Source organism: Saccostrea echinata, unplaced genomic scaffold, assembly GCF_033153115.1.
Source record: "Saccostrea echinata isolate AGI-Se365-2 ecotype Australia unplaced genomic scaffold, CSIRO_AGI_Sech_v1 ptg000029l, whole genome shotgun sequence".
Taxonomy (NCBI): Eukaryota; Metazoa; Mollusca; class Bivalvia; order Ostreida; family Ostreidae; genus Saccostrea; species Saccostrea echinata.
Genome location: NW_026889778.1, coordinates 6,276,728 through 6,298,115, shown reverse-complemented (window position 1 = coordinate 6,298,115; position 21,388 = coordinate 6,276,728). Strand labels below are relative to the sequence as shown.

Below are 21,388 nucleotides of genomic sequence, written 5' to 3'. Positions count from 1 at the left end.
AAGCGCGGTAAATTTATACCTAAAATGAAAATGTATTATTGGATGAAAAATAAGAGAAATAACCAATCAAATTAAAGAACCAATGAAATCATAGACAGGCAACTCAATCCAGTTGCGCAAACGAACTTGTGGTTAATCAAGTTTTAAGATTATATTTCTAAGATCAATTTAAAAAAACTAATAAATACATATAGAAATAGATTTTATAATATCAGATGTGTTAGGGTAACACATGTACAAGATTTAAAAAAAAAGTAAACAAAATAGAAGATAATAAAAAAAAAATCTCTAAATATCTTCAGTTTTTAAAAAAATATTATATGAACAAAACAAAATTGATTTATCAGATGAAGTGAAAAAGAATTAGAAAGATTACACGATCAGTACGTACTGGTCCCTGCTGACAAAGCAGGTAACAACATTGTCTTTGTTTGTAAGACACATTATAAAAATTGTATTTTAGAGGTTCTGGGATTTAATTCTTCAAGTGCTAATCCAACATATACCCATAGCTCCCTTTCTAAGGAGGAAATTCTTCAAAATCATATGTCAGTTTTGAATATTTTTAATATTCCTAACAATTAAAATGAATTTGAATTATCATATCTATATTGGATTCCAAAACTTCATAAAAATCCTTACAAACAAATATACATAGCGGGTTCCAGTAAATGTTTTACCAAGCCTCTTTCTTTACTCCTCACTAAGATATTAACAGTAGTGAAGGAGAAACTTCAGAAGTACTGTGCAACAATATATTCGAGAGATGGTGTAAATCAGATGTGGAAACTAAAAAATTCCAAGGAACTTTTGGAACATTTTTACCAAAATCAACAACATAAAAACTTACGACTTTTCAACTTTATGTACAACTATTCCCCACGATAAATTGAAGTCCAGACTTTCTGACATCTGGGTTTTTTTTTCAATAAAAATGGAACTCGTAAATTTACTTACCTTGTCATTGGACATTTGCAAAATTACTTTGTTAAAAAACAATCTGTACGTACAAGTACTCTGAAGTTGACATTAAAAAATGCTCGAGTTTCTGATTGACAATATCTACGTGGTTTTCGGAGACCAGGTCTTCCAACAATCTATTGGAATTCCCTTGGGTACCAACTGCGCCCCGTTATTAGCACACCTATTTTTGTATTCATATGAAGCAGAATTTGTTCAAGATCTTTTACGTGAAAAGAAGAAAACACTTGCTGTGGCCATCAACTCGACATTTAGACATATCGACGACGCATTGTCAAATAACAATGGTTATTTCCATTCTTATGTCGACACGATATATCCCTGTGAGCTTGAGATAAAAGATACCACAGAGTGTGACACATCTGTCTCACATTTGGATATATTATTAGAAAAAAGACGTTAAAGGTAATCTAACAACAAAGCTTTATGATAAACGTGATGACTTTAACTTTTCAATTGTCAACGTCCCTTATTGATGCAGCAATATACCCTTATAACCTGTATACGTGGTTTATATCTCTCAGTTGATTCGATACGCAATTCTCCTCGGTCTTCAACAAAGAGGGAAGAATGGATAATATGCTAGATATAAGGGTCCCTCGCCATTCCATAACATGAAGAACATTAACATCAGTACCAGTGGAATTAAGAAACTCCTTGCCGTCCCTAACCAATGTAAGGCCATCGGTCTGACAAAGTTCCGGGTACCGGGGTAGATTACGGAGACAGTTTATGGATGAGATAGCCCCAATATTTCAACTGCTATTCCAGTCATCAATCAACCAGGGTACATTACCAACTGTTTGGAAGTATGCATATGTTGTGCCTATCTTTATAAAAGAGAACAAAGACAAAGCAGTGAATTATAGACCGGCGTCTTTGACTTCAGTCACGTGTAATTTTCTTGAACATATCATGGTCAGCAACATCATGGACCATCTAGATACACACAAAATCCTGCAGGATGCACAATATGGATTCAGGAAACGCCGCTCCTGTGAAAGCCAGCTTATGATAACGGTACAGGATCTGATTGACTAGTAACATAGACAACAAAGGAAAAATAAATGTCATATTGCTGGATTTTTCGGAAGCCTTTGACAAAGTCCCTCATCAATGTTTTCTGTAAAAGCTGGGCTTTTTCGGCATTAGAGGCTGTCATCTGCAATGCGTACAAGACTTCCTAAGTGAGCACACCCAACAGGTTCTGAATAGAACATCAGGTACAGCTGCAGTACAATCCGGAGTACCACAGGGAAGTGTACTTTGATCACTCCTATTCCTTCTACTTATTATTGATCTGCCGTTGTATGTCAAAGAAAGCAACTGTCCGACTATTTGCAGATGATTATACAGAGACATTAAAAATGAGGGAGGGTGACATAAAGCTCCATAAAAACCATGATGAGCTTCAGAGATGGGAGGAAGAATGGATGATGGAATTCCATACTTGAAAATGTCTGCTCTTACCAACAAAAGGATGGTACTATAAAAGTGGTTATTTACGCGTGGGGGAAATTTACACTACTTACGCGGTAAGCTTAGAACCGCGTAAAATACCCCCGCGTGTATGGTCACAAAATTTCAAAGTTCTGGAATCATTCTAGGCTATTACAGTGTACTTATACTGTTAGACCGGTCGAACCAGTCGTATATTAATCGTGGTGTTGAACGCACGTGAGTAGATAATTACATCACAACCAGTGATGGAAACGTATTTTTTTTAAAATAGTGCAATGAAAAATACATCTTCATATTAAATATTTTAAAGCAATGTCACGCAATTAGAACTTCAAAACATCGATACTCATTTTCATTTCCTTTGTATGTACGTGTACTTCCCTCTTTATTTCAAATAATTAGTCCAAAATGTTACACAAATTCACAGTCACTAAAAACGTACCTATTGAATTAATTGTCAACACTCGCCACGCAGATACAGATAAGTAGATCCCACTTTGAAGTTTGAGCTTGCGTAAATAATTATAATAAAGCGTACACCAGTTGTTCACACTTCACCGCTTTTGACTGTGCAGATCTCTGTTATATTAAGCAATCCAAGGAAACATGCACACATCGATGACCAGTATAAATTCTTTTTGTTTTGTTTGTCTAATTTATTTTTCGTTATTCATGCATGTAAACTACTTGACCTTTTCAAAGGGGAACAACTCGATGTTAGTAACGATGGCCGCGTAAATTTTTCTCGGTAACTCGTGCGAGCGCGTATATTACACCCACGCGTAATGTTTGACAGTCACAAACGCGTACTTAACAACCAGTGTAAATAACCACTTTTACAGTACATGTATACCTTCTGTCATCCATGATCATAAGTTGAAACAGCTAGTAAATACCTGGGAATCCACCCTCATCAAAGCCTGAAGTGGAACCACAACATTGACACCTTTGCTAAAAAAGCCAAATCTAGTGTTGGCTATTTGAGACGCATTTTACATCAGTGCCCATCAGAAACAAAGGTCTTATGCTATCAGACCCTAGTCAGGCCCATCTTGAAATACGGGAGTACCGTCTGGGATCCCTAGGGACAGTATTGGCAAACTGGAGATGGTCCAAAGACGAGCTGCCCGAACTAGCAGCGCAACCAATATGATTAATCAGCTGAACTGGACATCTCTTCAGGAGCAATGTGGTCCAGCAAAAGCTATTATGATGTACCGCATAGTGTACCAGCTTATTAAATTGACATTCCACTACTCCCCCTGGCCGCAACAACCAGGAAAGGCATGATGTTTCTGGTTCCATACGCCAGAACCTTAGTGTAGAAGTCCTTTTTCCAAGATGATATACGAGCGTGGAATTCTCTACCAAAACACTTGGTTACATCCATCTCCATAGAGATGCAAAACTAAGCTATCTAGCCACATCTTCCGACCATTAACTAACCAATCTATTGTAGCTGCACTGTAAATAGTCTTTTTAGGTCACCTGAGTCACTCAGGTAACCTATTGCTATCTGTTTTCGTCCGTCGTCGTCCGTCGTGCGTCGTGTGTTAACATTTGAACATTTTCAGCTTCTTCTCTGAAACCGCTGAAAAAATTTCAGCCAATTTTTGCATATGGCATCTATGTGTGAAGGGGAACAAAATTTTTGAATTTCGTGGTCCCTGCCCCCCTGGGGCCTGAGGGATGGGGCTAAAACCATCAAAATTAATGCAATCTTTAAAAATGTTCTTCTTTGCTCCTGGACATCAAGCAGTCAAACTGTTGACATGATTGTAATAAGCATTGAGCCCTCTACCAAAATTGTGAAATTCATGGCCCCAGGGTCAGGGGTTCTGGTGCTAGGGCGGGACTATATAGATAATATAGTGAAAGTGCATTATTTCTTTGAAAATCTTCTTCTCTACTCCTGGGTATTATTGAAACAAATTGAATACATAGTTATGATAAGCAAGGGTGACTCTACCAAAATTGTGAAATTCATGGCCCCAGGGTCAGGGGTTCTGGTGCTAGGGTGGGGCTATATAGATCGTATAGTGAAAGTGCATTATTTCTTTGAAAATCTTCTTCTCTACTCCTGGGTATTATTTAAACAAATTAGATACAGAGTTATGATCAGCAAAGGTTACTCTACCAAAATTGTGAAATTCATGGCCCCAGGGTCAGGGGTTCTGGTGCTGGGGGGGGGGGGGGTTATATAGATCATATAGTGAAAGTGCATTATTTCTTTAGAAATCTTCTTCTCTACTCCTTGGTATTATTGAAACAAATTAAATACATAGTTATGATAAGCAAGAGGGACTCTACCAAAATTGTGAAATTCATAGCCCCAGGGTAAGGGGTTCTGGTGCTGGGGGAGGGGGGGCTATATAGATCATATAGTGAAAGTGCATTACTTACTTAGTCCTCTTCGTGCTTTGAGCACATAAGGCCTGCACCGAGGACCTCCATCTCTGTCTGTCCGCTGACATCTGCCGTACCTTGCCCCAAGTCCATCCCTGTTCTTTCATTTCTTTTTCTACTGACCGCCGCCATGTCTCCCTTGGTCGCCCTCTGTTTCGTTTCCCTGGTGGAGTCCATCTTAAGACTACCCTCGGTATATCTGATGTTTCCATTCTCAAGACATGGCCAATCCATTTCCATCGTTTCTCTTTGATCTGTTCAGATATGGCAGCTGTTTGTGTTCTTTCATACAGCTCCTCATTACTGATTTTGTTTGGCCAGAATATCTTTAGTATTCTATGGAGACATCTTGTTTGGAAGGTGTCTAGTTTTTGAGTGATGTTGTTTGTCACCTTCCAGGACTCAGATCCATATAGGTGGACTCCAATGACATTTGTTTTAAATATCTTTATTTTGTTTTGGTTCTGATAGTTGAAAATTTCCAGATGTTCCGCAAGTTGGCAAAGGTGGTACGGGCTTTTGCAATTCTATTTTCAACATCCAAGGTGGAATCTCCATTGGCTGTGATCTTGCTGCCAAGGTATATAAAATTGTCTACTTCTTCTATTCTGTTGTTGTTTGCTGTAACTTCCTTTTCTATCTTTGTATTTATCTTCATTAGCTTTGTTCTGTTTACATTTATATTAAGTCCGATTTGTCCGCTATACTTGACCAGGTCATCAGTTTTGCTTTGGATATCCTTATATCGCTGTGCTAGTAAAGCGATATCATCTGCAAAGTCAAGATCTTCTAGTGACTGTCGAAATGTCCAGGATATTCCTCTATTAACCTGACTGGTAGTGATTTTCATAAGCCAGTCTATGCAGAAAGTAAAGAGCAATGGTGAAAGCAGACATCCCTGTCGTACCCCCGTTTGGATTGGGAAGCTGTTTGTTAGTTCTGTGCCGCAGATCACCTTTGCCTGGAAGTCCTTGTATAGCATCTGAATGATGGAAATGATCTTGTTAGGGATGCCATAATGTCTAAAGATCTTCCATAAAGCAGGACGATGTATACTGTCAAATGCTTTGGCAAAGTCGATGAAATTGGCATACAGCGTTGCGTTCCATTCATTGCTCTGTTCCAAAATTTGCCTCAAGGAAAATTTCTGGTCTGTGCATGATTTTCCTTCTCTGAATCCAGCTTGTTCTTTACGAAGGTATGGGTCTACAACTGAGGCCATTCTGTTTAAGATGACTCTGCTTAAGACTTTGCTGGTAACTGACAGCAACATAATTCCTCTCCAATTATTTGTGTCTGCTAAGTCACCTTTCTTGGGCAGCTTCACTATGAGACCAACCTTCCAATCATCTGGTGCTGTTTTTGTCTGCCAAATATATAGTTTGCAGGATATCTGTGAGAAGTCTGGGTGTTAATACTTCCTCGGCTTTTAACATTTCTGCATGTACCTGATCGAGGCCTGGGGCTTTCCCATTCTTAAGAAGTTTGATGGCCTGTTTTACTTCCTCTATTGTTGGTACGTTGGTATCGATGTCCAAAGTGTCTAAACCTTCACTTATTTCAGCTTGTTCTGTTGATGGACATTCCTGGTTTAATACTCGTTCAAAATGATCTTTCCAACAGGTAAGCTCTTCTTCTATACTGGAGGCCAATTCTCCATCTTGTTTTCGCACTGGTGTATCTGTGCTTTTGAATCCTCCACTAAGAGTTTTTGTGATGCGATATAAGGTCCCCATGTCTTGTTTTGAGGCAGCATCTTCTGCATCTTGTGCAAGCTTGTCAACATAATCCCTCTTGTCCCTCCTTGCACTTTTCTTAACTTCTTTATCTTGTATTGAGTATGTTTCTTTTAGCTGGTCTTTTAGCGTCGCTGACTTGGCTGTTAGTATTTTCTTCTTTGTTTTGCATCTATGTTCTACCATTTCCCAGGTCTTAGATGATATCCATTCTTCCTTCTTTTTCCTTTTCAACCCCAGTGTTTTCTTTCCCGCTTCAACAAGTGTGGTGTTGAATTGTTCAATACTGAGTTCTTGTTTGTTTCTTAGGATGGTAAACCGGTTTTTAACCTCTAGATGAAATGATTTCATGAGTGCGGGATCTTTGAGTTTACTCACATCCACTTGAAAGTGCATTATTTCTTTGAAAATCTTCTTCTCTACTCCTGGGTATTATTTAAACAAATTAAATACATAGTTATGATAAGCAAGAGTGACTCTACCAAAATTGTGAATTTCATGGCCCCTGGGTCAGGGGTTCTGATGTTAGGGCGGGGCTCTATTTATTATATAGCGAAAATGCATTAATGCTTTAAAAATCTTCTTCTCTGCTTCTGGGTATTATTTAAACAAACTAAGTACATTGTTATGATAAGCAAGGACACCTCTTCCAAAATTGTGAAATTCATGGCCCCAGGGACAGGGGTTCTGGTGCTAGGGTGGGGCTATATAGCTCCTACAGTGAAGGTGAATTATTTCTTTGAAAATCTTCTTCTCTGCCCCTGGGTACTATTTAAACAAACTAAGTACATTGTTATGATACGCAAGGATGCCTCTTCTAAAATTGTGAATTTCATGGCCCCAGGGTCAAAGGTTCTGGTCAAAAGGGGGGGAGGCTCTATTGATTATAGAGTGAAAAATCAAAATTTCTTTGAAAATATTCTTTTCTGCTTCTGGTTAAAAAGCAAAGAAGCTAAGTATATAGTTATGATGAGCAAGAGTGCTTCTTCTAGAGTAATGAATTGCATGACCCCTGGGTCAGATGTGCTGGTATAAGGGTGGGGCTGTTGATAATGTAGTGAAAATGCATTAATTCTATTAAATAATCCTGTCTGCTCCTTAATGTTAAGCAGTTAAACAAAGTGATTACTTATGATGAGCAAACTTGAAACTTCTGGTCCCAGGGTGAGAGGCTGTGGTGTTTCTCGGTGGTGAAGGGGGGGGGGGGGGGGCTCTATTGATAATATAGTGAATCTGTAGTGAAAATGCATTATTTCTTTAAAAATCTTCTCTGCACTTGGGCATATCAGAGGCAAAAAGTGTAAAAGTTGTAATAAAGGAAGGGTATTTTTACCAGATTTTTGAACATCTGGACCATTTGGTCAAGTGTTCTGGTCCTAGCCAGGGCTCAATTAATTTGCATTCTACTGAGAGGAGTTATTCCCCTTTGCCGTTTACTTTTGATAATTAATCACTGTAAATAATGTACTTGAAAAATTAATAGAATAAGAGAATTATGCAAGAATTTTTATTGTATAATACAAAAAGTATTTTCTTAGTTTTAATGATCATGTGGACTTGTAAGTAATAGATAAATAAAAATGAGACAAAAATAACTTAAATGTTCATCAAAGACCAAGAGAGGCCAATGTAAGAGATTACAATAAGGAATTAAAATAGTACAAAAGCACTGATATTTTGTTAATATGCTGTATGGTGATAGTGATAAATGGGGAACAGATTAGAACCTAATTTATGAACTGGTAATGAATAGTAGACTAATTATTTTGTTGATCTTGATCACCCTATTTTTCTTGCTTTTGGGCAACAAAGCTTCACCTTTCATTTCATTTTAATACTCTATGGATCCTCTAAATTGTGGTATTGTACTCAGGTGACCGTTAAGGCCCTTGGGCCTCTTGTTAAATAACCTTGTTTTCCTCGCACCACCATGTGCAAGAACGATATATCAGGTTTCCTTATGACAGATCGGGTGCTTTAAAAGGAAGATAACATGGTGTCCGTGTACAATCTTTTATATCACTTCCAGTTTTCAGGTACACATCTTGCCATTTTATTGCCTAATACTATTCCTTATTTTACTTCTAAAACACATTAAGCCATTCTTACAAAATATCCATGTCTTTGCCTTTATATCTCGTCCATCGTCTGGCATACTCCTTGACAGAATGCATAACAGAAATCAATTCTTACATAATGTCCAGGTCTTGTTTACATAGATTATCTAGCCCATCGTCTGGCATACTTCTTGATGGAATGCATAACAGAAATCAAACTCTGTCACCATTTAAAAGTAGAATTTATATTTCGACTTCAATTAGAAGCACATAAAGAATGATTTTTTAATCATTTTATTCTTAACAAATTATTGAAAATAAAGACTTCATACCATTACACAGGTGCTCAAAGTTTACAGTTATGACATGATGATGATAAATAACTCTCACAGATGTAAGCACATTGCGTGGTACGTGGTCCTGAAAAGGATTCATACCTCATAACTTGCCCAAGCATTCCAACATTCTAGTTAGCTAAAAGTTGCAATCTGCTGAGGTATTGTTGGGGACACATTGAGTATATGCATCAATTTGAAAAATTTATACATTTATAAAAACACTGAAAAATGTACAAAATATCTGAGCAACTATCAGTCAAAACATGATTATGTAAAGAAGCATCATGCAATTTCATTTCATGAATTATGCTTCAAGGAAAGGGTTGCAGCATTATGAAAATGTTTTTCTCCATAGCAAGGTTTTTGATAAAAGTAAATGGCTGAAGATCTAGATAATTTGCTTCAATTTTAAAACTTCTAACAATTAAGTTCTTCGGTTGTTGAAATAACAATGATTTATGCATAATACAATGAAAGAAAAAGTGAGCAAGTTCACATACCCCAAGCTCCCCCACAACTCGACAATGCAACAGGTAATGAATGGCACAGTGCACTTTAAATTAATACACAGTATAATTCAAAAAATCATCACATCAAAACTTCTTGCATATAAGGACATTCAAATCTTTGTATGTTACAAATTTAATTGGGCTGAAGTTTCTAGATAAATAATGGAATCAAAATTTCTTGGTAATATACAAATCTATACATTATGTCAGAAATACCTACAAAGTTTCAGGAAATTCAGTGCAGGAGTTATGCTGACAAACTGTTATTTAAATTCCTCAGCGATTTCGATTTGTTAATGAGTGTAAGTCCATGTCCAACACATGACAATTTACACATTTAAATAATTGATGGAAACAAAATTATGATGTAGTCATATGAATTTGTTTATATACTGTACTCATGAAATTATTTAAGGCAAAGCACCAATTTGAGGAGGGGGGAGAGAGAACTATCCAAGATTTCGTGTGTGTGTGTTAAATCATTAATATTTTGATCTCAAAATCAACAGGGGTCTTTTAAGGTCATAAAATATTAATTTCACATAAAATTTCATTACAAAAGCTGACTCCAGTGGATTTCCTTATTACCTAGCTGGAAAGTTTCTTCAATAAAAGGCAAAACTCTTAGGGCAAAAATAACGGAATCAGAATTTCCTGGAAATATGCACATCTACACACTGTGTACTAAATATCTGCAAAGTTTGATCAAATTCTGTGCAGCGGTTTAAGAGGAGTTGCGCTGACAAACTGTTTATCTCTATATCCAAGATATGGCCAAAAATCTAAGTTGAAAAGTGCCGAAATTCCCAGAAAAATAAAGGAATCGTAATTTCCTGGTAATACTAGTATGCACATCTACACATCTGCAAAGTTTGACCAAATTCTGTGCAGCGGTTTAAGAGGAGTTGCGCTGACAAACTGTTCATCTCTATGTTCAAGATATGGCCAAAAATCTAAGTTAAAAAGTGCCAAAATTCCCAGAAATAATAAAGGAATCGGAATTTCCTGGTAATGTGCATATCTACATATTGTGTCCTAAATATCTGCAAAGTTTGACCAAATTCTGTGCAGCGGTTTATGAGGAGTTGCGCTGACAAAAAAAGGACTGACGGACTGACTGACTGACTGACTGACGGACGGGTCCAAAACATTATACCCCCCGCAACTTGTTGCGTGGGGTATAATGAAGTTTGAGATCCAAGAGACATTTTTTTCTTTCATAAAAGCAGCATTTATATCACCCATTCAGATAAAGCATGTCATGTTTTTGACATGTTCATGATTTGTTTTGATCACAGTTTATCTTTGCCTTTTTCATCATCCATCCAGAAGGTGACATCTAAAGATTATAATCATCCCTATAACAAGGGCACCGCAAAGCAGAGCATCCCTCACAAAGAGCATATCTATAAATCAAGACAGCATTCAACATCGATCCCGATGCAAATTACGTCACTTCCGTTTCGCACAAGGACAAACTGCGTTACTATATTCCCTCCAACTTTGTTGCGAGGAGATATAAAAAAACAGGATATTATCAATTCCAAAAAATGTTAACCAACCACAATTCTGTTGTTCACATATTTAATGCCTACATGTGTCAGTGAAATGAATTTATTTGACTAGAACATAAATGAATTGTTCATGAATTCATAAAAAAGTGAAAAATTCCAAATTTAAGTTTATGTTTGATACAATAATGCAATTAGAGGATAATTACAAAAATAATTTACCATACATCATGTAGTCAGGTACATGATATATATCGTCATAAAAATGTATGACCATATAATTAATTAATCTGTATTTTATACATGATAGATAATAATATATGCATCAAATTGCGTGAGGTAGTTGATAATCACTGGGACACTGTAGATGAAAGTTTAAAAATCTTTAAGAAAAATTAAAAAACACAAACAACCAATCAAACAATTTAACAAAACAACAAATAAATCAGACATATCTATCGGATTATTCACAGTAGTGATACAATTGATTTCTTTTCCCATCTTGTGATTCTTTGTTCCTCAGCTGTCTCCATCACTAGTAAACTGAGATCCACCAATATCTTAATAGCTGTTTTCATCTCTGCTAAAAGTAGGAAGAACTCAAGAAATTAGATCCACCACTAAAGTAGGTGACTTCATCACCACTTAATGCTAGCTCCATCACTTCAAAAGTGTGTTTTTATCACCACTAAATATACAGTCCATGACTTCACATCCACTTAATGTTAGATCCACATCTTTATCACTATTTATTGTTAGATCCACCACTTTGTTGTCTGTCTTCATCCCTACTTAATGTTAGATCCACATCTTCATCACTACTTATCATTAGATTCACCACTTTTTTAGCTGTCTTCATCACTACTTATTGTTAGATCCACCACTTTGTTGTCTGTCTTCATCCCTACTTTATGTTAGATCCACATCTTCATCACTATTTATCATTAGATCCACCACTTTTTTAGCTGTCTTCATCACTACTTATTGTTAGATCCACCACTTTGTCATTCCCACTACACTCCTCCTCCTCACTAACATACACTAACTTCCTGTGACTGGCATTCAGCCAGCCATTAGATTTCTTCCTTCTTTTAACAATGCTAGGACTACACTTTTCTGGAGAATCTTTGGACGGTGAAATATAACAATCAATAGAAGACTGATAAAGTTTTCTTGGTGTCTTATTGGCACAATGAGAATAATTTTCAGTTTCTGTTTCAATAATTTCCACACAGTTTTCTGTTTCAGATCTTTTGTGTTTGAGTGGCGATTCTGAGTAGGAATTCTGACTTGGTGGTAGTGTGGCATCACTGTCCGACTCCTCTTGTAAACTGGTACTCCTCCCTGGAACATCCCCTAAACTGGTGCTTGTCTGTTGTACAGTGGTAGACATCTCAACTACTTCCACATCATCATCAGAATCCTCAACCTCAACATCATCCAGGAATTCTCTATTTTTAGAATTTCCAGTCACATTTTTCTGACCATTACTTATAGTAATATCTTTTTCATTTTCAGGCTTCTTTTCCACTGTGTCATTAATGGAGATCTTTGATTCCTGAGAGGAACATCTTGAACAATAATCCTCTTTGGAAGAAACACTTTCATCTGTAATAATAATCACATTGTTTGTAAAATCATTCAGTTTAATTTTTTTCTCAGTGTCATCGTTATCAGAAAAATGAGTTAATTCCACTTTATCATCGTCCATTACATGAGTATTAAATCCCTGAGATTCTTGGATATCACAGACAATGCCATTATTTGATCCTTGGGTTAAATTAGGAGTTACCGATAATGAATTTGATTGATTATCACAGTCACTAGGAGAGATGTGTAAATCACACACACTGCTGCCATTATCACTCAAAATATTGCACTTCTCATCAGATTTCTCATCAAATAAATCATTGCTCCCACTAAAACTTCCTGTCTGCTTGTTTGACTCTAAACTTCCTGTCTGCTTGTTTGACTCTAAACTTCCTGTCTGCTTGTTTGACTCTAAACTTCCTGCTGCAGTTTTACCCTCTACGAACTCACCAGCTTTTAAATTCCCTTCATCATCTTCTGTTGTGTTAAGCTTTGATGGATCAGCACTCTCTCTGTCACCATTTACAGTTTCTAATCCTAGAGTCGTATTGTTTTCATTGTGATCTGATTCACCCTTATAACTTTCCTCATCATCATCTCTGATAAAAACAAACAACAAAAATTAATTTGTTTGCAATGTTCAATTTCTCTTTTCCATATTACAATGAACTGAGAGATATATAGGATCTCCCATGGTTTGTGGTTAGATATAATTTTTATCCAACGAGTGGTGTGATTTTATCCTTTTCCTTGGCGAGGGGATAAAAACACACGAGTTGAATAAAAAATCATATCTAACCACAGACCATGGGAGATTCTTTTTATCACACATCTTACACATAGCTATTTCATGTTTTACACTGTTTTATATATATATATATATATATAAATCCACAATATTTGACTTGATCCATTTCATGCAAAAACCATTGTGACACCACAACCATGGATATGGAAACGCTATCCTATGAGCTACAGTAAAACTCGGTTATAGCACAGTTCTGGGGACCTGAGAATTTACTTCGCTATATCCGTAATTCGTAATATCCGTATAACAAATTTGTTAAAGTATACATAGTGACTTTGCAATATAGATTTTTTTTTCCCTTGAAGTATGACTACCAAATCTATTTAGTAGGGAAGTATAGAATATAAAATTTACCTTGGAGTTCAAAAATTTTCGGATGAATAGTGTTCTAGATATATATACATGTACTTACAAAGTAAATGTCAGTTCAATATTTTAAAAAAACTAAATTCTTTAAAAATTCACTATAAATGATGTAAATTTCGATATTGTTAACTTCTAGGGGACACAGAATCAGTTCGCTATAACCGTAAGTCATCATATCCGAGTTCATTATATCCGTAATAATTTACAAGGAATTGTTAAGAATTTCCCCAAGGATTGCAAAAAACTTCGCTATATTCGTAAATTCGTTATATCTGTGTTCGTACTAAACGAGTTTTACTGTATATCCACTGTATAAAGGAGTAAACATGTGATAAACGTGTATTTTCAACATTAGCGCATACATACACATGTGATCAGAACAGGTAACTTTATGATAGACAGAAAGATTAACAAAGACTTACTGGTGTTGCTGATTGACTTCCTCCAATGAGAGAGCTTTTCCCTCTGTCTGTTCACAATCATCATACACAACAATCCTATGAGACAAGCTTTCTGATTGGCTGCTTTTCTGGGAGTTGATGGCCTCCAGTAAACTTTGTCTTGGTGTGGATAGTGTCTGGGAACTGCAATTACAGTAATAAATATATTCTCCCTGCATCATGGATATATGTAAATTTGATGATACATGATTTATTGGAGAGAAAAAATCAATTCACTGAGCATTTTAGAATACACAATCTCAGTTTTTCTGACATTGAGGATATAATTTTCAAGATGTCTGCTTATTGATACATACATATGTATATAGGAACGTACTTCTCTTTTCTATCTTCCTCATCTGATTCACAAATTCCACTCATCTCACTGTCACTATGACGACTGCCCTCATAAGAACTCTGATATTCCTCCTCATCCTCCATTTTCTCTGTGATTCTATTCTTAGCAGGTGATGCAGAAAGTGTTTTCCGCTTTTTGGGGGAGAAAGAAATCTGGCTTCCAAACAAAAGTTCTTCTGAATCACTTGAGCCCACTGTAATACAATCATTAAACAAATGTACATTGTAAACAACACAGTATCTATCAAATTCTTCTATTACTTTTTAAAAATATTTCTAATGAATTGTGACAAATTATTTTGAGTGAAAATGAGTAAAAAATGTCAGTAAGACATTTGATTTAAGAAGATTTGATATTCATCTCTTGGTCACATCAAGAGATTTTAAGGGGATGAAGGACACATGGTCACATGACTCTGTTGAACTAAGTCATAGTCTCCATATATATAAGTGCAAAACGTGTCAAGCGTCAGTTCTTGTATAAAATTTTGACTTTTTTTTTTAAATTACAAACTTATATATAAAAGAAATAAAAAATTTTGACATTCTTGTAAACATTAACAAATTATAAAAAAAGATTGATCCACTCCTCTGTTTCTTTAAACTGCGCATTCAACAAGTCGGTGACGTCATACACGATCTGTTAGTACAGCAAGATCATACTCGGTGACTACAGGGGCGGTATTATTATGTAAAAACAGGTCATAATCAGTATATGATGAAATATTTTGAGAAACAGGGAACACAAAAATTATTTCTGCATTTCTGATGATGGAAATCTTATGTAGGTATATCTTATTTCACTTATTTAGCTTACGTGTGACGTCATAGTTGGTTTTTCCCGTACTCGAAAAATGTAAACATGACAAGTTTTTGTCCTGCTTATGTCGTCTTTAGCGATGTCCTGTGCAATATTGAGGTCAGCTTCACCATTCGAAATTTTTACAGTTAATCAATAATTTGAAGGATTTGCATTTCAACGTAAATTTAAAAATATTGAATGATAGGATTTTTTGTAAATTACGTTTTTTGTTGTTCAAATTGTATTAAAAAGTTCGTAATTTTCCCTATCCAGATGCAGTGTGATAGATGAAACTTGCTTTTTCGAATTTTAAACCCTATTCATACTCTGAAATATTTTAAAAGATACATGTTCACTTACATATTTTTTATAAATGCTTTAAAAATCCCATTATGGACAGAGCAATGAGCCCGGAAACATGGAGAAGTAAAACTCCACTTAGATACTGTAGGGCATAATATTTGTCAATCAATATCTCTAAAATAAGGTAAGAAACCTAATGATATAACTGCTTTAAGATATGTGGGACATACTTAATTAGAAATATACAAAATATGAAAAAAATTGAATGACAAGTATTTTTTCAGCTGAAGGTCCTTCTTCCCCTTAAATTTATTTATTGATGAAAATGTTAAAGAATCCATTTCCATCTAATCAAAAAATATACCGGAAACGCTGTGTTTTTTCCTCTTGAAGGATTGTTTCAATAATCCTAGAGGGCGCTGTGTATCCAGTTGGTCTTTCACATGAGAGCCGTGCTTTAGCTTCAAAAACTCATTTAATCGTCTTTGCACCTAGATTTAAAAAAGGGATAATAGAGTGAATTTAAAGTTTTCAGGAACATAATAATTAATAAATTAACTTGCAATATCTAGTAATATAGTAATATATAGGATCTCTGTACATTAACTAAATATGATGATATGGTCTAAATTTGCTTCTTTATAGTTGATAACACCAGAGTAAAGGTCAAATTTGATGCACTTCCACAATTTTAAATGAGTTCCCTGCAAAAAATTTAAATGCATTTTTGCTCACTTTCCACAATCTCTGTTTCTCTTTCAGATTTTAAAAACTTAGTTGGCCAAATTGTATGCATTTCTCTTTCACAAACCACTTACAGTTTTTATTTTTCCACTGAAATAATTCTATATAGATTCTACCTGCGCTAAACTGGCATCCTCTGCTGGTTTGACATTAGGAAACACGCATCTAGGCTGTAAGTAGGTCACTAGGTCACGCACCTCAAGCATGGATGAATGGAAGGAGTAACAGATGCGGTATATTCCCTTGTCACGGAGGACGATCTCGTCCTCACTCAAGCGGAATGACTGGGTGAAAAACATTGTGGAGGGGAGAATGACCATAACCTTCAAGTTCTTATTTTTCCTGTCACACGGGAGGCTAGGGACTTCGCCATAAACCTAAAAATAGCAACAATATTAGTACTAATGAATAAATAGAGAACAAAATAATTACAAAAGGGTCAGTGGCCTAGATGGCCACCTTAATATCATGGATTTTTTCCCAACTTTGCCCACTTTGGACAGGATATCTATACCTATCTGACATTAATTTTAAATTTTAGTTGATGGCTCTTGAATTTGTTCATTATCCATGTTTTTACAATGCATAAAGCTTGTCTGCTACATTCTAAGAAATAAAGATGATTTTCCGAGATATAATACATTTCATTAAAATATGATCAGCTTATCCTAACCTCAGACACTTAGTTCACAATTTTGTTAGAAGATTAATAAATAGCTCACTAGCAGTCACTAAGCATAGAGTTTGTCTGCTCGATATCCAAAAGTTAAGATATCATACACAAGTAATATATGATCAACTTAGCTTGACTCTGGGGCCTAAATCCTGGATCATAGAGAAATCATGAATTTCAACATTAAGTACTTCATTCACTGACTAACACCTATAAAACTACAATTATATGCAGACTATATCTCTGCTCTGTTTCATAGAAAGTGGATCATTAAAACTTTAGAGTATTACTCTCCCTCCACAAGCATGGATAGGTGTGGCTGCAGAATCAGATGTAAATATTCCTCGTAGTTCTGAAATCCGATTATAAATGTCCTCTTTATCCCTTCTGACATGAACCTACAAAAGTCATACAAGACATGCAGGCATATAATTGTAAATGAGTGATGCAAATAAGCATTTGAAAAAAATCAAAATGTTTTATAATTAAAATTGTATCCTGTTTATGGTAGGGTTTTTTTTTATACCAGTAATATACATTTTCTTACAGTACAGTGCTATTAAAGAGAGTTTTACTCTATGTAGAATTTTATTTACAAATTCATAACTAAATGTAGAAGGCCAGTGAAATTGAAAGACAATGACCATGATGACAGTGATATTTCATCAAATGAATTCAATTCACTTGCATAATTTTCTTGTCTTTTTTTAATGTAATAGTTGTCCTTACCTTAGATCCTAAGGCTTGGGCAACCTCTTTAAGCAGGGGTTCATGCCCATAGTTAGCCCTGGGGGTGAAATGGACAACGTAGTTATCCCCCTTGGCAGTCCACTCCTTAACTAGGTCACACGCAGCACTGATAATGGTCTGACGGGAGGGAATAGAGAAACAGTTGGGGTGGCAAAACGTGGTGTCCACATACAGACTGACCAAAGGTTTCACTCTGCAAAAAGAATGTCAAAATAATGACAAACCTCAAACTAAATCACACAGTAAGATCATAGGCCACAAAGCTCACCAGGTAAAATTTTCTTACCCATGTTTTGAAAACAATCAATTCAGCAACTTAATGCAACATAGGGATGCTAGTACATACTGTAGATTGGCAAATAATCACAATGGTTTTAATTTCACTATGTTCACGATTTATCATTTTTCTGCAAAATTAATTCCATTACATGAATGCTATTATTAGTTTTTAAAAACTCTTAAATGCTTATACGAAATTTAATTTCTTGTAGCTTGAAACTTAAACCATTGTGATTGGTATTTTTTGGGAAATCGTGAAATTTTAACGCCGTAGAATTAAAATGGAGTACAGTATATATCAGCTCCACTATTTGTATAATCCTTACTGTTTTGCAATATTTCATATAAGCCATCCTGGCCTCAAGACCATGAACTGAAAACAGACTTAAGTCAAAATTTTAAATAAATATAACCTCTAAAATAATTCTGATAATCAAACAAAATTTTCATCATTTGTTTTTTATTTCAATATTAGACAAACATGCAATGATTGAAGTTAATAGGTGAAATAAAACTCAAGATACTGAGAATCAAAATTAGGACTTAAGTCTATTCTCAGTTTATGGTCTTGGGGCCTGATTTTACATGCAGGGTTGTCTCTAAGAATTGAAATAGCAGGGGACATTAAAATTGTAGAAGGGGGTCCGGGTTCCTCCCCTAACAGGGGTTGAGGGGGAATATCAGAATATCCGGGGAATTACAACATTATAGGTGGTGAAATTCCCCAACCCCTGGGTCTTAGGGACAACCCTGTACATGTATTGATTTTTAATTATCTTCCCGTAGGTGGGGCCTGGGTCTTCATTTAAACAAAAATCTCCTTTACCTAGGATTCTCAGTGGATAATTTGATTGAAAGTAGTAAATTCTTTAGATGGCAAAAATCATTAAATATGTCTTAAAATAGTCCCCTTCATAAGCCACATCTAACTTCAGTTTTTTGTTATAATGACTTACATGTACATATAAGTGAAATAAACATGGAATTCAAATAGATGTACTATCTAATAAGCATGTACCGGTAAGGAACTGAATCTTTTAAAACAGAAAATTTCATGCAATGAGTGGTACAGTGTATCTTATTGACATTATATGCTACTTTTCTTTGGTACAGAAGTAATATGACAGTTTTACCTCTGGTCTACATGGAGTGCCTGTATTTTCATAACTTGGTCAGATTCCCATCGGAAGTCACCTGTATACAACACAGTCCCATCAAATCCCTCAAACAGAAACCTACAATTACAAACAATCACAAACATTACTTAATCCAACAATCTACAGAAATATACATGTTAAGTAAAGGAAACATCCTGAGTAACTTACATGACAGATCCCAGGCAATGACTGCCATGTTAACTGTTAAGTAAAGGAAACATCCTGTGTTACTTACATGACAGATCCCGGGCAATGACTGGCGTGTATCAGAGTCACTGTCACCTCGTCTTTCTGCAGATCATAAACAAGTATGTAAATACATCTATCATTTAGTAAAATTTTGTATACATTCTTTTACTGTGGAAACATCAATATTTGTGGATTTTGTGGGTACCCTTACCCACAAATTTACAATGTCATCCCCACGAAAGTTTATTTTGTAAACATATTGATTCATTGAATCTACCATATTAACAAGTAACCCACCAAATTACGTCCCCATGAACAAGTAAAGTTTTGCTTGCCCATAAACATTGACCCCCACGAATTAGAATGATTCCACAGTAAATCAAAAGAATTTGATTTACACAATCTTCTGTTACATTTGTGTATATCACCTGCTTTATCTACTTGTCATATAAATAACACAGTCTTACTTTAGCTGAGTCTGGTTCTGGGATTGGAATGACTATGGGTTCAGCCACTTGTAGTGTTCTCTACAAGATATCGAAAGAATTTGTAATAAAGTTGTGTCTGTTTAAAATTGAAGGATTTATACTATCATCAACAGTATTTAAAGTCTTACAGATGAAACTTTTAAAATTATAAGAAGTGAATTAAATCCAAGATTCCTGGTATGGATGAAATCCTGAATGATAAAATATTTTTCTAAATTCTTACAACAAACTTCTCTAATTTAGGATGTTTCTCCATAAGCAGAATTTTTGTGATCTCTGAGCAGTAAAGAAAAATGTCATTTCTGAAACAAAAAAATATGCAAAATGAATTTACATATCAAAATTTCAGCAAAAGTATATCACTATGAATTGTGTCCCCTTTTAAATATTTAAAATAGAATAACAGGATACAATGTTAACAAATGAAGCTTATATTATTTCATAACAAAAAAGTGCAGTTTGCAATCTTCAATTCTCGAAACATACATACATGTAGTACATGTATTGTTTGACAGTCTGTGTAGCTGTTAAAAAAATATATATTTTAATTATCTCCTACCTTGAGGACAACCTTTCAATAAATTCTACAGCACCAAGTCCTTGCATGTGATCTGAAATATGTTTTATAATTAATACATAATGACAAATGTTAGATAAAAGGCATGTACTTATCCAAATTAGACTTACAATTACATGATGGTCTCACCATAATGAATAGTATGTACATCTGACATTACACGTATTTGTCTCTAAATTATAAAATTTTACTCTGAACAAGTTTTATTATTGAATTTTCTCAGTTCTTTTAAAAATGTATGAAACAAGGAGTCTGGACTCTGTACATATTTGTTCAACATTTTATTTCCAATGCTGAAAAAAAGATATTTGAAGGGGGGGGGGGGGTGAAACCCTAGCAGTTCTTTGGAAAAACATTGTGTACTAGGTTGATGATTTTTGTTGATGTTATACTCACCACAGTGACAGTGAGATAGGAAGTATGCTGTTGATCTTAAGTTCAGGCCGTCAAATCTATCTAAAGAGATATTTCTGTACTCCCGCATTTTGCCATTGAAGCAACTCATGGTGCTGAAAATGTTAAAATTTCTTGTGAATATCAAATAACCTTTGGTGCTTCCATCACGCCTTCATAAGTCACAATCATTATCGTTCAATAATGTGCAGCTTTGGAGCAATTTGAATTTTTTTCTGTATCATCACAATTTTTAAAGTGAAAGTAGATATTGAAAACAATGTATTTCACACCCGATGCATTTAAAGTTAACAATGCCAAAAGATCTAGTTTGGGTGTACCTATAAATAACTTGTGATGATTAAAAGGAATGTGTTAATTACTGCTTTAAAAAGAGAAAATAAGTTGATTTTTAATGGACATGATAATATATAAGCCGAATCTGAAAGATTTTTTTTCCTTAAATAGATCGA

General features: G+C 35.2%; 1 protein-coding gene across 1 annotated transcript; it reads right to left on the bottom strand.

Annotated features, from left to right (window-relative positions):
* Positions 1-8,980: 8,980 nt before the first annotated feature.
* Positions 8,981-21,098, bottom strand: LOC133195532 (protein artemis-like). The gene is made up of 13 exons (XM_061331403.1): positions 20,919-21,098; positions 20,505-20,556; positions 20,169-20,247; positions 19,925-19,984; positions 19,504-19,559; positions 19,245-19,346; positions 17,812-18,025; positions 17,373-17,480; positions 16,526-16,786; positions 16,030-16,156; positions 14,541-14,754; positions 14,186-14,347; positions 8,981-13,188 (listed from the first exon to the last, which is right to left on the bottom strand). Exons 1-13 carry the CDS (start codon positions 21,025-21,027, stop codon positions 11,961-11,963), a joined length of 2,772 nt encoding a protein of 923 aa, XP_061187387.1. The 5' UTR covers positions 21,028-21,098; the 3' UTR covers positions 8,981-11,960.
* Positions 21,099-21,388: the final 290 nt, after the last annotated feature.

What these genes read in the sequence shown, in the direction of transcription:
- LOC133195532 (XM_061331403.1), bottom strand. Translation starts at nt 21,027, where the DNA reads ATGAGTTGCTTCAATGGCAAAATGCGGGAGTACAGAAATATCTCTTTA. An exon ending in CCCAAGCCTTAGGATCTAAG is followed by an intron (nt 17,481 to 17,811) that starts GTAAGGACAACT and finishes TGACTTTTGTAG; the next exon opens with GTTCATGTCAGAAGGGATAA. An exon ending in GAAAAAACACAGCGTTTCCG is followed by an intron (nt 14,755 to 16,029) that starts GTATATTTTTTG and finishes ATTGTATTACAG; the next exon opens with TGGGCTCAAGTGATTCAGAA.